At 36.3% G+C, this 18,291-nt stretch overlaps 1 protein-coding gene across 3 annotated transcripts in view; it reads right to left on the reverse strand.

Moving 5' to 3' along the window:
• The window catches only part of KIFAP3 (kinesin associated protein 3), a 153,804-nt gene extending 135,941 nt beyond the window's left edge, over window positions 1–17,863 (reverse strand). For 2 of the 3 annotated variants that reach the window (XM_010361093.2, XM_010361101.2), the window contains exon 1: window positions 17,520–17,863. In XM_010361093.2, the coding sequence (XP_010359395.2) occupies window positions 17,520–17,551 (32 nt within the window). In that variant the 5' untranslated portion in view covers window positions 17,552–17,863. Of the gene's footprint in view, window positions 1–10,579; window positions 11,988–17,519 lie in introns of those variants that run through there. The other variant, XM_010361110.2, reaches the window with a different exon arrangement.
• Window positions 17,864–18,291: the final 428 nt, after the last annotated feature.

Genomic DNA, 18,291 nt, shown 5'->3' on the forward strand with positions numbered 1-18,291 from the left:
AACTAGTGGGGCATAGTGGCAGGTGTCTGTAGTCCTAGATAATCACAGGCTGAGGAGGGAGGATCACTTGAGCCCTCTGATGGTGCCATTGCACTCCAGCCTGAGCAATAGAACAAAACTCTGTCTCTATTTAAAAAAAAAAAAAAAAAAAGGTCAACCTGCCCATTAATTACCCCATAAACTGGACCAAAAGACAGGAAGAAATTATATATTACAATATATGTCATGTATCATTGTACAAGTTGCAGCATTAGTACCTAAACAAAATCACTGAATCACACCCAAATTACATAACAAAAAAGCATTTACAGGTTAGGTAGGTTGTATAGTCACATATCTCAAATTATAGTGTCAATACTAGGTTCTATGGAAAGGTTGTATATACTCTTTCTTCAAGCCCATGAAGTCACAAAATGAATTCTTAATTGCAGTAAACCAATGACGAATTAATCACTATTTGCCACTTGGCCATTTTAGAAGGCAATAAAGTTGGTTGTGCTGGAAGAGATTAAGCAACAGAAACAAGTAAAATCTCTCATTCTTAGTACTAGCTAGCAGCTAGCTGACTAGTGGGGTCTTTTAGCCTGATAAGAAAAAACAAAAATATGACAACACCTTAAATTTAATTCCAGTAATTAGAAACTCAAAGCTTTTCTTTCAGTTGGAAATAATACTCTGATAAATTATGCATATTTTCAAAGTAATTTTTAACTGATCTGTTCACCAGAATTCCTTATGAAAAGGAGATGCATCTGCAGTGAGTATTAGGGTAATGATTAACAGTCAAGTATAGTGATAGGGTAGGAAATTAAGTATACTAAAGCATAGAGTCTAGGTAGGCCAGCAACTAAAGTGATAGTAAGACATATAGGACAAGTAAAGAATGAAAACAGAAGCCAGGCAGGCCAGCAAAAATCGAGGAATTAGGAAATGAGATATAAACATACATTTAAAAGAATAGTACAGATTCCAAAAGGTAAGATAAATGGATAAATGTACAAAAGCTATGTAAGTCACAGGAATCAAAAGATCTAAGGAAAGTTGAAAAACAGATATAATGTAGCATCACTATCTTAACTACATAAGAAACTATGTTAATTACATAAGGCAAACTAGTTCCTTCCTTCCTGATAACATGAAAAGCAATCCCAGTACTGGACTTTTTATAACTGTATCCAGTTAAGGGAAGAAAAGAATAAGGATAAAATATAAATGCAGATCCTTAGACTAGCCTCCTATTACCACTCTAAAATGGGTCTTCCACATATTGGCAGCTGAAGGAATTGCATAATTCTTGTCCTCTGTGGTCTCATATCTTGCCTTTCCTTAAAGGAATCAAATAATTAAAAAGGAAAAAAAATGAAACACCTCACCACTCCTTTTTAGTTTTTGTTTGCTTTTTTTTTTTTCTTGCTGTGTATGTGTGTTTTAGAGGAGTAAATTAATTAAAATTTATCACAAAATCAACTTATGTTTATTATAGAAAAACTAAAACAAATGAGCAAAGAAAAAATAAATTCAAAAACTTACAAGAAGTAATCACTTGTTATTGGTAAACATATACATTCAGATATTTTTCTATTTGTACTAAATAATATAGAAAGAACGACAGCTATTGTTTTTTGTTTTTTTTTCCTGCAGGTTTCATGGCATGATATGACTCAATCCACAGACAAAGGCTGCTAAGCCCGGGACAGCTTATTGGACCAGCCCATATGAGAAGCACAAATGTACAGAAACAAACTGAACCCAAGGAAAGATTGGTGATACTTTGGGAGGGATGACAGAGGAAGGGGAAACACATTGTCCATCCCTGTTCCAGCAAGGAGCCAGCTCCCATTCAGCAGTCTCTGTGAACATCTAGGTAGCTTCCGCATTCTTTCTGTCCAGTTGTGAGCAGCCACCAACTATGATTCCCCTTTTCCAGCAGGCTTTGCTTTCACATCACAAAGCATCATCCTGAGAAACAATTATAGTTCTTTTTAGAGTTCTGTTTCCTTCATAGGTATCTATTGTCCTAATAAATGGAATTCCTTGGAACACAAAAGCATTTATTTCTTCTTTTAGCTAATTTAATTTTTACAGCTCTGGTGAAAAAAATATATATATATTTTTAATTATACTTTAAGTTCTAGGGTACATGTGCATAACGTGCAAGTTTGTTACATATGTATACTTGTGCCATGTTGGTGTGCTGCACCCATCAACTCGTCAGCACCCATCAATTCGTCATTTATATCAGGTATAACTCCCAATGCAATCCCTCCCCCCTCCCCCCTCCCCATGATAGGCCCCAGTGTGTGATGTTCCCCTTCCCGAGTCTAGGTGATGTCATTGTTCAGTTCCCACCTATGAGTGAGAACATGCGGTGTTTGGTTTTCTCTTCTTGTGATAGTTTGCTAAGAATGATGGTTTCCAGCTGCATCCATGTCCCTACAAAGGACGCAAACTCATCCTTTTTTATGGCTGCATAGTATTCCATGGTGTATATGTGCCATATTTTCTTAATCCAGTCTGTCACAGATGGACATGTGGGTTGATTCCAAGTCTTTGCTATTGTGAATAGTGCCGCAATAAACATACGTGTGCATGAGTCTTTATAGCAGCATGATTTATAATCCTTTGGGTATATACCCAGTAGTGGGATGGCTGGGTCATATGGTACATCTAGTTCTAGATCCTTGAGGAATCGCCATACTGTTTTCCATAATGGTTGAACTAGTTTACAATCCCACCAACAGTGTAAAAGTGTTCCTATTTCTCCACATCCTCTCCAGCACCTGTTGTTTCCTGACTTTTTAATGATTGCCATTCTAACTGGTGTGAGATGGTAACTCACTGTGGTTTTGATTTGCATTTCTCTGATGGCGAGTGATGATGAGCATTTTTTCATGTGTCTGTTGGCTGTATGAATGTCTTCTTTTGAGAAATGTCTGTTCATATCCTTTGCCCACTTTTTGATGGGGTTGTTTTTTTTTTTTCTTGGAAATTTGAGTTCTTTGTAGATTCTGGATATTAGCCCTTTGTCAGATGAGTAGATTGCAAAAATTTTCTCCCATTCTGTAGGTTGCCTGTTCACTCTGATGGTAGTTTCTTTTGCTGTGCAGAAGCTCTTTAGTTTAATTAGATTCCATTTGTCAATTTTGGATTTTGCTGCCGTTGCTTTTGGTGTTTTAGACATGAAGTCCTTGCCCATGCCTATGTCCTGAATGGTACTACCTAGGTTTTCTTCTAGGGTTTTTATGGTATTAGGTCTAACATTTAAGTCTTTAATCCATCTTGAATTAATTTTCGTATAAGGAGTAAGGAAAGGATCCAGTTTCAGCTTTCTACTTATGGCCAGCCAATTTTCCCTGCACCATTTATTAAATAAGGAATCCTTTCCCCATTTCTTGTTTCTCTCAGGTTTGTCAAAGATCAGATGGCTGTAGATGTGTGGTATTATTTCTGAGGACCCTGTTCTGTTCCATTGGTCTATATCTCTGTTTTGGTACCAGTACCATGCTGTTTTGGTTACTGTAGACTTGTAGTATAGTTTGAAGTCAGGTAGCGTGATGCCTCCAGCTTTGTTCTTATGACTTAGGATTGTCTTGGCAATGCGGGCTCTTTTTTGGTTCCATATGAACTTTAAAGCCGTTTTTTCCAATTCTGTGAAGAAACTCATTGGTAGCTTGATGGGGATGGCATTGAATCTATAAATAACCTTGGGCGGTATGGCCATTTTCACAATATTGATTCTTCCTATCCATGAGCATGGTATGTTCTTCCATTTGTTAGTGTCCTCTTTGATTTCACTGAGCAGTGGTTTGTAGTTCTCCTTGAAGAGGTCCTTTACATCCCTTGTAAGTTGGATTCCTAGGTATTTTATTCTCTTTGAAGCAATTGTGAATGGAAGTTCATTCATGATTTGGCTCTCTGTTTGTCTGTTACTGGTGTGTAAGAATGCTTGTGATTTTTGCACATTAATTTTGTATCCTGAGACTTTGCTGAAGTTGCTTATCAGCTTAAGGAGATTTTGGGCTAGCTATAGTTTTTTTTCTTTTTTTTTTTAACAGAAGAGCCTTAAGGGTAGTAATCTAGTAGGGGTGAAACTATCATTTTACCTTAAATGCTGAACTTTCAAGTTGAATAGTATTCACAATGATGTCAGATATTTAACTATTGGGAGAAATAATTTCCAAATGTTCTACCTGAATTCCATTAATTAGATGAAAAAAAATTTAAGCCATTATTAGAAATTAATGAATTTCTATTTGAAGCATCCTATGACACCAGTGTTAAATTGATATCTTTTAGCTGGTTGCAAATTTCTTCTACTAACAGAGCCTTCTCAATAACAGCTGTTTCACTTTGTTTTTGTACATGAATAAGAAAACTACAACCAACAGTGTGCTAAATTTACTTAGAAAAATAATTTTGTTTTAATCTCAATGAGAAGTTATGCTTCACAGAGTAATATAAAATATACCTTCTATAACTGCATGTGATAAACTGTCACCTTTTGAGACAGTGTTCTTAATTAACTTCTGAAGTACATCCTTATGTTCCTAGATTTCCTGTGGTTAGAGATATTATTGTGATCCTTAAGAAAGATAATAAATGCTGGCCGGGCGCGGTGGCTCAAGCCTGTAATCCCAGCACTTTGGGAGGCCGAGACGGGCGGATCACGAGGTCAGGAGTTCGAGACCATCCTGGTGAACACGGTGAAACCCCGTCTCTACTAAAAAATACAAAAACTAGCCGGGCGAGGTGGCGGCGCCTGTAGTCCCAGCTACTTGGGAGGCTGAGGCAGGAGAATGGCGTGAACCCGGGAGGCGGAGCTTGCAGTGAGCTGAGATCCGGCCACTGCACTCCAACCTGGGCGACAGAGCAAGACTCCGTCTCAAAAAAAAAAAAAAAAAAAAAAAAAAAAAAAGAAAGATAATAAATGCTGATGAACCTTGTGTTGCCACCCATTCATTATCAATTTTCTTGAGAAACCAAAAATGCAGTCCTTAACTTTTCATTACATAGGTACTTTAAAAAAATTATTCCTTTCAAAAGGATTTACTGCAAAATAAAATTGTATCAAATAATAAAATTTTAAAAAGTTGTAGATTTATACCATACAGTCAATAACATAGCCATTGTAGGAAGTGTTTGGTCTACTCTCCATATGCTCTCTGGCAGGATTGCTATGCATCTATTTCCTGCATCTACTTGAAAAATACCCAATATATAAGTGTTCACAATTCCAAATGACCCTACCAACTGTTAGAGCATATGTATGCATTTCCACAGTTTACAGCATGGGTATGGCACAATAGGCTGCTTAATGGGGAAATCTATTCAATGCTCAAATGTCTCATATACTACTAGACAAGACACTAGCAGAAGCTTGAAGTACAAAGTGGAAATCTACCAAATCCTCCATCCCAGCTTATTTTAATGTAATTACTAATGATACCTCCATAACATTTTAAAAAACTGGGACAAATGCTAAATCAGATGGGTTGAGGGGCCTGTGAGGGAGGAACAGCTGAAAACTAGAATTGTCTAGGGCAAAGAGGCAAAAAATAATGACCCTAACCAAATATAATCCTTTCTTGCCTACTCAAAGGCATCCTTCAGTAATTATTTAGTAGTCCATTCCCATCCACAAATAAACATATGAAAATGTCTCAGGTTAGAAGGCAAAAAAAAAAAAAAAAAAAAAAACCAACCCCCCAAACCCTACATTGCTTAATGCCGCTGTTGCTTAACACCTTGATATTAATCTTATTAACACTGCTTTTCATTGTTAAAAACTCCTTTTGTGTTTCATTTTTTCATTTTTTTAAAAAAATACACCCAAGGCTTATAAAACTTCTTTTGTTTTGATAGTTATTCTAATTAGTCTACTCACATATGAACCCATTCCAATTAAGACTTTGGCTCTAAACCCTACTCCTACTCTACCAAAAAAGCTCTGGTCAAGGTCATCAATTTCCTCCCTGTTCTAAATATTTAAAGTTTTCACATTTTTGTCTTTGATTTATCTGTATATTACTTTTGTATTTTGTGGGGATAAATTTTAACTTTTTTCCATAGAAACAACCAATTGTATCAGCAGGTTTTGCTGTGTCTTTTAAACTTTTTTGCTTTTTTTTTTTTTTTTTTTTTTGGTACAAGTCATAGTCAAGCACATTCTTCATCTGGAACCAGTATGTACCTACTACACACAGAAATCAAACAAAAAATTCAGGAAATCATGCCTATTCTTATCATGTGAAAAGCACTCTATCCTATTCACAACCTACTGATACATTGTGATTTACAGCTTAGAAATAAAAATTTAATCTTTTTTTTTTTTTTACCATTGGTTGGCAATATTACCTCTTTGCAAAAATGGCAATGAAACCGCCTTTGCAAAAATTATAACAGTGAGAGAAATCTAACCTTATTCCATCTTCCTTCTGACCTCACATGCTATCTGCCTCTGTCGGACTCTAAAACAAAAATAACAACCCCTTCCCCAAACTAGCCCTGAAACCACCTTTGTAAGACTAATGAAAGGCCACATGATTAGAATTACGGGAGTGGCCTAAATTTTGCTAAGCCAGTAGGTGCAGTTAAATGATAACCAGCCATTGTTCCCTAGTTTGCCTTTCTATAAGAATCTACTGCTCCAAAGGTCACAAGATTTGTATCTTCCCCAATTGCTTTGATAGATAACAACACTATTGTCAAAACCTAACATTAGTCTTTGAAGGTATTTTTCAGACTTTTGTATTCTGGCCACCGACTGACTCCACCTGGACTTGTGACTCAGCCCACTGAACTAATTTAGCTGGTTCTGTGATCCCCATCCAGGAACTGACGCAGCACAAGAAGATAGCTTAAACTTGCTACAATATCATCCCCAAGTAAATCAATCAGTGTCTCCCATTTCCTAACCCCCTGCCCTCCAAACTGTCCTTGAAAAACCCTAACTTCCAAGTTTTGTAGGAGGCTTGCATGAGTAATACTCCCACCCTGCTGCTTGGCTACCCACGCAATCATTAAACTCTTACTCTACTGCAATACTGCTGTCACAGTGAGTTGGTTTTTTCCCTGTAGTGGGCAAGAATAACCAGTTACATAGTCGATTACATCACATGTGTGTCTATTTCTAGGCTTTTCATTTTATTCAGTTGGTTTACCGAGCTATTTTTACGTCAATACCTGAGGGAAGTGTTCCCAACCTGGCTCTTCCATATTTTTCTCAGTATTGCGGGACCTTTGCCCATCCACTTAAAAATTTAAAATTGTGTTTCAAATTCAGTAAAAATCCCTCTTGGGATGATTGACATTATGAATTTTCAGATTAAGGCATCTATCCATGAAAATGATAAATCTACTTAAGATTTAATTTTCTTTTAATGAAATGATATAAATAGAAAGGTGATGCCCATCATTTATTATTAGGTTTATTCCCAAGTACCTTATATTGTTATTTGTATTTGTAAATAACTTTTTTGCTAACAATATTTAACCAACTATATCAAAATTCAATTTGGGTGTGTGAGGTATAGAGATGTTATATCCTGCAACTGTTGTTTAACACCTTGATATTAATGCCAATAGCTTGAACATTATTTTAGGTTTTCTCTACAGATTAATATATAATTTGTGAATAGTATCAGTTTCATTTCTTCTCTTGCTATCTTTATACCTTTCCTATTTCTTATCTTACTACCTGTTTAGGACTCCTGGTGAAATGCTGAGGTAGTTACATAGCTATCCTTGGATCATCCTTAATGTTAAGGGAAATGCTTCTAAAGTTTCCTCATTTATTATTTTATCTTTTGATAAAGGGTCTCACTCTGTCACCAGGCTGAAGAGCAGTGGTGTGATCACAGCTCACTGCAGCCTTGCCTCCCAGGCTCAGGCAATCCTCCCACCTCAGCCTTCCAAGTAGCTGGGACTACAGGCATGAACCATCATGCCCAGCTAAGTTTTGCATTTTTTATTGAGATGAAGTTTCACCATATTGCCCAGGCTGGTCTTGAACTCCTGGGCTCAAGTGATCCACCAGCCTCAGCCTCCCAAAGTGCTGGGATGACAGGCATGACCCACCACACCTGGCTAGTTTCCTCATTTAATATGTTTATATCACAATTCCCTTTCATTTATGGCTTTAGTTTTTCCCTTAAATCATGAATGTGTAGTGAATGTCATCAAATGTATTGTTCTTCTTTAATTCATAAATATACTACATCAAATTCATTAAATACATAAAACCATACTCATAGTCTTAGAATAAGCACAACTTGTTAATGCTGTCTTAAAACACTGTTGGATTAAATTTGCATCCTTGCTCATTGAGCCTGCAATTTTCCTTTCTAATGTCCTTTTTCTGACTTTCATATGGAGATTATTCTAAAATCTTAATATAAATTAGTTGAGGAGTATCCTTTCTTTCTAGACTTTTTGGAAGAGTTGTACATAATTGGAAGCATCTGCTTCCTGAAAATTTTATTAGGATTTGACTTTAAAACTGTCTGGATGTAGCAGATTTTATCAGTATGAAATACTCCTCTATAGTTTTTACAGTATACTTTTTCTTAAAGTCTATTTTATCTGACATGAACATGGTCATTCTAGCATTCTTAGGCTTACTGTTTGATTGCATCCATTTACCATTAACTTACCATGTTCATACTTAAAAGTATATTTTTCAGGTATGACAGATAGTTGGGTCTTGATTTTCTTTTTTCTTTTTAAAGGAAATATTGGTAATCCCTGCCTTTCTATTGGAACGTTAAAACCTATGCTGTCCGATACAATAGTCACTAGCTACATGGGTCTATTTAAAATTAAATTTAAATACATTACATTTTAAAAATAATTAAAAATGCAATTCCTTAGCTGTACTAACCACATTCAAAGTGTTCATTAGCCATACAGCCAGTAGCTATGTATTTGATGATGCAGCTGTAAGACATTTCCATCAGTGAAGAAAGTTCTATTGGACATTACTGTTTTGGATCATTTAACGCAATTACTGACATACTTAGATTCAGATCTATCATTTCATTTTTATTTCCTGTTTGGGCCCTCTATACTTTGATTATTTTCCTAATAGCCTTGTGAATTATTATTTTTTTAATTCCATTTTGTGCAGATGTTTTCGCTATACTTAAAAAAATTGTTTTTGGTGGTTGCTTTAGGAAGAACAATGTTTTGGTTACCTCTTTTTCACAAGGTATTTAAGAGTCAATGCTATGCTACTTCACAAATTGTAGGTCTATTGCCTACACCTTCCCCCCAATTCTTTATGTTATAGCTGTCATATGCATTATGTGTACTTACCTTATAAACCCACACAAAAATTTTGTTATTTTTGCTTTCAAGTCATACGTATTTTTAAAAAATTAAGAGAGGAATAATCTCTTATCTGTACTCAAATATTTACAATTCCTGATGGTTTTCATATTGGTAAAACCAAAACAAGTTTTATATTTCTATTACTAACATCAGACTTGGTAATGGAGAATTAAAGGATTAAGGTAATTCAAACCAACGCACCTTCTAAGAAAATCTTAAAAGCTGAGGGCAAAAACACATATGTGTGTATCTGTTTGAGGCCATAAGAGAACTAAAAAGGCAGAAAAAATTACAGTGCTAAGATCCAGGAAAAAAAGAAAATGAAGAGAGGTAAATCTTGAATTCAATGCTACTTTTCCCTAGAGGTATATGCTAACTGAAAAGAGAGGGCTGAGAGGTTGGGAATCTTTTAATAATCACATGAGGCTAGAGACACAAAAACTGGATTCTAGAGTGCTCTGAACAGTGGCTCTGATAAAGCTCCAAGCTTTAAGCTGGAACCAGGAGGATTACCTCCTAGGAGTAACTGTGAAACAGATGCAGATCGGTCACCAACAAGACTAAAAAGCCCAGTTTAATGTAGTTGAATCTCTGAGAACTAATTAAGGTGACCCTGAATTTTTAGTAGTTTTTAATATCATAAACAAAATATAATCTTCTCTGGAAAGAGAGATCATCCTAGGCCTCAAATGATTATTTAAACATTTATATTCCTATATATGATACTCAAAGAATAGTCATCTTCAGAAAAAACTAGATTTTTTTTTTAATTTCTAGAATTAAAAATGCAATAACCAAAATTAAGAATAATAATAAATAAATACATTTAATAGCAGATTAGACACAGGTAAGGAGATAATCTGTGGTATAAAATATAAGTCAGAAGAAAACACCCAGAATAAAACATAGAGACAAAAAGACGTAAAACGCAAGCAAAAGTATAATTCAGCAATGCATACTGAGTAGGTCTAGTATATGTACTTGAAGTCTCAGAAAAAAGGTGAGAGAGAATGGGGACAGAAGCAATACATGAAAAGATAATGGCTAAGTGACATCAGTGAAATGGCAGAGTAGGGATCTCTAGAGGCTGGCATTCCCCAGAAGCACTGAAAAGCTTGGCAAAAAAACTATCACAATCAACCTCATCAGAACTCTGGAAGATAGTCAAAGGTTTATAGCAACCAAGTGAATGTTTAATCAGAAGAAAGGTTACAGAAACAGGGTAGGCGATCATTATGGTCTTTTCACTTACACTAGACATCCACCCCACTCTCAAACACAGTGGCAGTCTTAAAGATGGCAGCCCACGTTCCCACTGTTAATACTTGGTTCTAGAGGAGTCACGTGGACCTTGCGCCCAAGGAATTTCGTCTGACTGTTTTGCAACTGACTGGGGTTTCCTTTGAGGTCTGCTGCAAAGGGCTTTCCTTTGTTTTGACTGATTTTCAACTCTTATCAGGATAGTGTAGCTATGCAGACACTGAAATCAGTGAAAGCCAAGCATACAAGCTGCTGACCCCTGGGATAAATAGCAATAGCGGGGTCAAACAAAACACATGCTGAAAGCCTAAGAGGAAAGTCTAGGGAGTCAGACATTTTAGGGGAATAGATGCTTTGAAAAGCTATTGCACATAAAGAGAAATCTAGAAATCCATGAGCATGGTCAGGGCAGAATACATACCCAGAAAAAACCTGGTAAGACCACAAGCTTTTACCTCTGGCTGGTCTTTAGGCTCTGTGCAAGCAGCAAACGAAGGCTAAGGTAAAACTGTAAACTGCCTGGCTAAGTGTTGAAGGCATATCCAAACACTGAGTCAACCTACAAAGACACAAAGAGTATTTTTTTCTTTTCTTTCTTTGGCCATCATAATATTCAAAATACCCAGTTTTCAACAAAAAAAATATGAAATATGCAAAGAAACAAGAAACTATGGCTCATTCTCAGAATAAAAAAAATTAACAGAAACTGTCCATGCTACAGCACAAACACTGGACTTATCAAAGACTTTAAATCAACTGTCTTAAATATGTCCAAAGAGCAAAAAGAAACCAGTGCAAAGAACTAAGAAAAAGCAGAAACACAATGTCTCAACAAATAAATAGTTTAAAAATATATTATCATAAGGATCCAAATAAAAATACTAGAGCTGAAAAGTACAATAACTGAAATAAAAAAATCACTACAGGGTTTTTAACAGCAGATCTGAGCAGAGAGAGAAAAGAATCAGCAAACTTGAAGATATGTCAAATGAATCTGTCCATTTTGAAGCACAGAAAGAAAACAGAATGAAGAAAAATAAACAGAACCTAAGAGACTTATGGAACACCATCTATTATACCAACATATGCATAATGAGGGTATGAAAGGAGAGGAAGAAAGGAGTATAGAGAATACTGGGAAAAAACAGTCAAAAACTTCCCAAATTATACCAAGGACAAATTTACACATCCAGGAAGCTCAATGAAATTCAAAGATAAACTCAAAGATATCCACAGCAAGACACTCTATACTGACGCTCTATTTAAAAAAAATAATAAAAGATTTTGAATTAACTTAATTTTACACCTTAAGGGGCTAGAAAAAGAAGAGCAAACAAAACCCCAAGCTAGCAGAAGGAAATAATAGAAAGCAGCAATAAAAGAAATAGAGACTAGAAAAATAACAGAGAAAATGAAAACAAAGGTTAGTTCTTTGAAAAGATCAACAAACATTTTGGGAAAACTTTGTTAGACTGATTAAAAAAGAAAAGAAGAGACTCAAATTACTAAAATCAGAAATGAAAGTGGGACATTACTGCTGCTCTTTTGATGATTAAAAAATTACAAGAGAATAATATGAACACCAACAAATTGGATAACCTACATGAAAAAGAGTAATTCCTAGAAACACACAAACTACCAAAACTGACTCAAAACACATAGAAAATCTGAACAGAACTAGAGGTAAGGTGATTGAATCAGTAATCATAAACCTTTCAACAAAGAATAGTCCAGTACCAGATGGCCTCACTGGTGAATTCTACCATGCATTTAAAGACAAATTAACATAAAAAACCCTGGAACTCTTCCAAAATATATAACAGTAGAGGAAACACTTCCTAATTCATTCCATGAGGCCACCATTACCCCGATACCAAAGCAAGACAAAGACACTACAGGAAAACCTACAGACCAATATCCTTTATGAATATACATGTGAAAATCCTCAAAATACTAGCAAACAGAATCCAGAAGTATATCAAAAGGACCACACAACATGGCCACATGGGCATTTCAATACAATACACCACATTAATGGAATGAAGCAAAAAAGTACATGATTATCTCAATTGATGCAGAAAAAGCATCTGACAAAACCCAACATCCTTTTGTGATAAAAGTACTTGATAAATTAGGAATAGAAGAAAAGTCCCTTAACATAATAAAGGGCATATATGAAAAATCTACAGCCAATGTCATATTCAATGGTGAAAGAATGAAAGCTTTCCCCCTAAGATCAGGAACAAGACAAGAATGTTTATCCACTTTCCTGACTTCTGTTCAACATAGTACTGGAAATTCTAGCCAGAGCAATGAGGCATGGGGGAAAAAAAAAAGGCATCCAGATTGAAAAAGAAGAAGTAAAATTATTTCTATCTGCAGAAGACATAATCTTATGTATAGAAAATTCTAAAAGTGGCACAAAAAACTGGCTAGAGCTAATAAACAAATTCAGCAAAGTTAGAGAATAGATCAGAACACACCAAAAAAAAAAAAAAATCCACTGTTTTTCTATATATTGGAGCTGAAAAATATGAAAAGGAAATTTAGAAAATTTCACTTCCAATACCATCAAAAAGAATAAAATACTCAGTAATAAATGTAACCAAGGAACAACTGTATACTGAAAACAACAGAAAGTTGCTGAAAGAAATTAATATGAACTAAATGAAATCACATGTTCATGCACTGAAGGACTTAATATTGTTAAGATGGCAATATTCCCCAAAGTGATCTACAGATTCATTACATTCCAAAAGTCTCAATCGCTTTTTTTTTTTTTTTGCAGAAATGGAAAAGTCAACCCTAAAATTTAAATAGAAATACAAGGAACCCTAAATAGCTGAAACAATCTTGAAAAAGAACAACAAAGTTGGAGGACTCACACTTCTGGATTTCAAAACTCACTACAAAGCTTCAGTAATCAAAACAGTGAGGTACTAGCACATGGACAGACAGATAAATGAAATATAATTGAGAGTGCAGGAATAAACCCCAACATTTTTGGTCATTTAATTTTCAAAAAAATTGCCCAAACCATTCATGGAGGAAAACAACAGTCTATTGTTCTTTTCTGACATTTGTTCTGACAAATGATGTCAGAACAACTAGATAGTCACATATAAAAGAATGAAGATGGACCGTTACCATACACCATAGACAAAAGCTAACTCAAGATGGATCAAAGATACTAAATTTAAGAGCTAAAACTGTAAAACTCTTAAAAGAAAACAGGACAAACCTTCATAACCTTGGATTTAGCAGTGGTTTCTTAAATAATAATGCCAAAAGTCATGAGCAACAAAATAATTAGGCTTCACCAAAATTAAAAATGTTTGCATATGAAAGTTTCACATACCAAAAAAGTGTGAAGAAAACCCACAGAATGGGACAAAGTATCTGTAAATCATGTATCTGACAAGGTTCTATTATAAAGAACTCCTTTTCCCAAAGAAGAAAGACAAATGGCCAAGAAGCACATGAAAAGCTCAATGTCATTAGCAATTAGGGAAAGGCAAATCAATTCCAAAATAAGATACCATTTGATATCCACTAGTACAGTAATAATTATAGAACAGAAAATAACAAGTGTTAGTGAGGATATGGAAAAACTGGAATTCTTACACATTGCTGGTGGGAATGTAAAAGGGTGCAGTCACTAGGGAAGACACTTCAGTGGTTCCTCAATGAATTAAACATAGAATTACCATATGGTCTGGCAATTCCAGGCCTAGGTATACACCAAAAGATAGAAAACAGGTGTTCAAAAAAAACTTGTAAAGTTCACAACAGCTTTATTCCCAATAGCCAATAGGTAGAAACAACCCAAATGTCCATCACCAGATGAGTAATAAATAAACAAAATGTGGTATATCCATAAAATGGAATACTGAATTAGTCAATTTTATGTTGCTATAACAGATTACCTGAGACTAGGTAATTTATAAGGAAAAGGGGTTTATTTAGCTTACAGTTCTGCAGGCTGGGAAGTTCAAGGGCATGACCCTGGCTTCTAGTGAGGACTTTTGTGCTTCATTATAACACAGTGGACAAAATCAAAGAGGAAGAGAGAAGAGAGAATACCTGAGGGTCTTCCTGGCTTTATAACAACCAACTCTAGAGGGAACTAATCCACTCCCAAGAGAACTAATCCAGTCTCACTAGAGCAAGAATTGACTCACTCCGGCAAGAACATCACCAAGCCATTCATGAGGGATCCAACCCCAAAACTGAAACACCTCCCAGGCTCCAGTTCCCAACACTGCCACACTGGAGGACCAAGTTTTAACATGAGCTTTGGTGGAAACAAACTATATCCAAACCACAGCAAATATTATGCAGCTATATAAAGGAATGAAGTACTGATACATGCTACCACGCAGATGGACCTTGATGTACTATGTGAGAAAAGCTTGACACAAAAGCCCACATACTTTTTTTCATATAGCACTTATAAATACAATAAATATCAGTATGTTTTAAAGTCTGTATTACTTGCTAGAGTGTAAATGCCATGAAGGCAGGGAATATACTTGTTTCATTTGCCAAATATGTTTTATCACTTGGCTCAATGACTTTTACATATAGAATCTCAACTATTGAATGAATGAACAAATGTTGTTCACTTTTAATATCCTTCAATAGTTCCCCAATGCACTCATAATAAACTCTCAACTCTTTACTAAAGCTCATAAGCCCCATATGATTTGGCCCACACTTCTTTCTAGTCTTACTCTGACTTTACTTAATAATCTATGTTTCAGGCACCTTGCTGAGTACTGGGGACACCATGGGAAGTAAGATAGATACAGCACCTTACCTTTATGAAGTTTATAAACCAGAAGGAAATATAAAGTAGTAAGATTAGAGAAAAACAAGGTATTAAGTATTATGAGACCCTAACAGGTATACCTGACCTGGATTGTGAGGTGGGAAAGGGAAGTTCAGGAAAGCCTTCTGGAAAAAGTAGTATTTATATCAAAACACGAAAGATGAGGAATTAGCTGGGCAAAGAACAGGACAAGTTCCAGATAAAGGGAAGGGCATGTAAGAATCAAACACCAAAACACATAGGGATCCAAAAAAAATTATTTTTGTAAGACCAGAATATGGAATTATTCAGGTAGGAAGGGACGGAAAATATACTGCTATCTGCTGTCTTGTGAAAAACAAAACATAAAAGTAAAAATATTGTTAAAGAATATACATAATCACGGTCAAAAAACAATAATTAAAATGGAAGCTTCTATCAGACATCATAAATATTTTCCATCAGGTCTGTATGAATACATGTCTCCTATATATTTCTAGTCTGAAAGCAGACGATTCAAACTTTTTCTTATTTATAGTAAAAATTAGATGAAATTGAGAAATGTATTTTTCAACCATTCCAGATTCTAATCTCATTTTACTTCAAATATTTCATTGACTGGCTCAGTTTTAATTTTGGAACTCTAGATAGTATGTGTTTAAAAGCAAACAATAGGTTGAGAATTATAAGTCACACTATGCCTGAGTGTCCATACTAGTACCATAATGTTAAGAATAACTACCTCTGACACAAATATATTACATGAAAATCAGCTAATGGTATAACAGCGGCTCTTTGTTCCAGAACTATTTTGAATTTAAAGTTAAAAGACAATTTATTTTCTTGTGCCACAAAATTTTTAACAAAGGTATTTTAAAAACCAACGTTAAGTAAAATTCAGTGAGGAAATAAACACTGATGTAAGCTTATATATTCATTTAAAAATTTTTACTTATAAAGTCTGGCTATTTGCCAGTTTCAGATATATTTATATAAAATGATAAAGACAGGCAATACATGCCTGTCTTGCAAGGACAATATAGTTGATTATTTATTATACAATTGTTTGAATCCCTTTTATGAGTCTACTAACACTTGGAAGATCTTTCTGTGATGATGAGAGCTCAGCCAAGCCAGAATAAAAATATTCAGTACAAGTGAATTATGACTTCAAATAATACCACCACCTTACATTCATGTTTTATTTTTTAAAAGTATTTTCATCTTTCGTCGTCGTATCTCTCAGAAGTTAATACCTGTACCATTTTCAGATGAGGAAACTGTGCCCAAAGGAATACATGTGACTTTTCCAGGGTATTTACTGAATCAGTACTGAATTAAAATTTTTTTCTATTGGATCACTGCTTACTCTTGGTCCAGTGGGAGGTATCTTTTTTTTTTTCAATCAGGAATGATCTGAGCATTTGCCAGCAGCCAAATAATCCCAACAGACTACAATTTTTTGAGTAACTGATACCATAAATATTTAAAAGAAATGATGGTCTATTTTATTGTCATCAAGCTTCTGAACAAACCTCTTGATTATTACAAAATGTCCTATAAAAATTATGTTGTATATATGGCAGTCAAATGGATGACATGGATGAGGAAAGCAGAAAGAGACTGGAAATCAACATCTCAATCCAGCCTTCCAAAAGGTAGAATCCACCACTTCCTTCTCCTTCATCATTTCAAAATCCCAGGGCAGTGAATCCCAAACTGAGGCCCGAGGGCAGATGCATCAGATTTCATTCCCAGGCTCTCATGGGCTTTATCTATTATGGGAAAATGGAGAGTCTGGGAAGAGCGGGGGAAAAAAAAACAAAGACAGACGCGGTTTACCTTGCCCTACCTCCCTCCTGGAATAAGGTGATGCAGCGAAGAAGCCATCTTTCAATGCTGTCAGGGCTCCGCCAAGTCAGGTCAGAGGACCTTGAAACCCCCCAGAACTCTCTCCTTTTTTTCCCCGCTTCACCTTTTCCCTCTCCTTTCAGTGACTTCTCTCCCTGCTTCCCATCCCCTCTTCTAAGCTAGCGTTGCCCAGTGACATCTCACAGCCAACCCAAGACCATCTTCAGGGCCCGAGCAAGGAGGGTAAGACAGAGCCTTGGGGAGTCGTCACCTTTTGAGGTATCTGGCGTCCTCCCCTTGCATGGCGGCAGCGGCAGCGGCGTGGGGAGGATGGGGTATCTGAGAGGCAGGCGCGGCTATTTCCGGGGACGGTGACCAAAGTACCCTCACACCCAGAGGCGATGACAGTCCTGAGGCCTGCAAGGCGGGGCAGCAGCGGCGCTTTGGTTACCACGGTGAAGCCTCCAGCTCCTCCCACAGCTCCTGGGCCCCAAAACACTGGAGCGGCCCAGACCCGCCCAGAGTCGCCTATGCTAGGCCGTCAGGACGCATGCGCTTGCTCTGCACCATTTATATGCGCAGGCTCAGTCTGAGGCGCTGGCCTCCGAGTTTGACGCACCGGGGAGCGGAGCAGGGAAGTTTTGGTGCACATTTGAGCGTCCCTGAATAAGGAGTGGCTCCGTAGTCACCGCCCCCTTGAGGATGGGAATAGAAAGGGCTGTCAGGTCAGCTTGAAAGGACGGAGGGGAATCCGAGAACCTGTTAGCCAATGCTATAGAGCAGTCGAGTCCTGGCTAATAAGGGAGGTTTCTATTTGGGGGCCTGGATTGCACTGATGGCACTTACAAGCTCTAATTTGTGGAGATAATCTGACCCTTGTACAAAATGGATATAATTAATATCTACCTTGAAGGTGGCAAGTCTGTCACTTTGATATCTTAAATCTAGACTACACCTCCCCCCAACCAAAACAAACAACAACAACAACAACAAACAGTTCCTGAAATTCCAGCTCCACCAATTATCCCTAACTCAAGGTATGT

Source organism: Rhinopithecus roxellana, chromosome 8 (genome assembly GCF_007565055.1).
Source record: "Rhinopithecus roxellana isolate Shanxi Qingling chromosome 8, ASM756505v1, whole genome shotgun sequence".
Lineage (NCBI taxonomy): Eukaryota > Metazoa > Chordata > Mammalia > Primates > Cercopithecidae > Rhinopithecus > Rhinopithecus roxellana.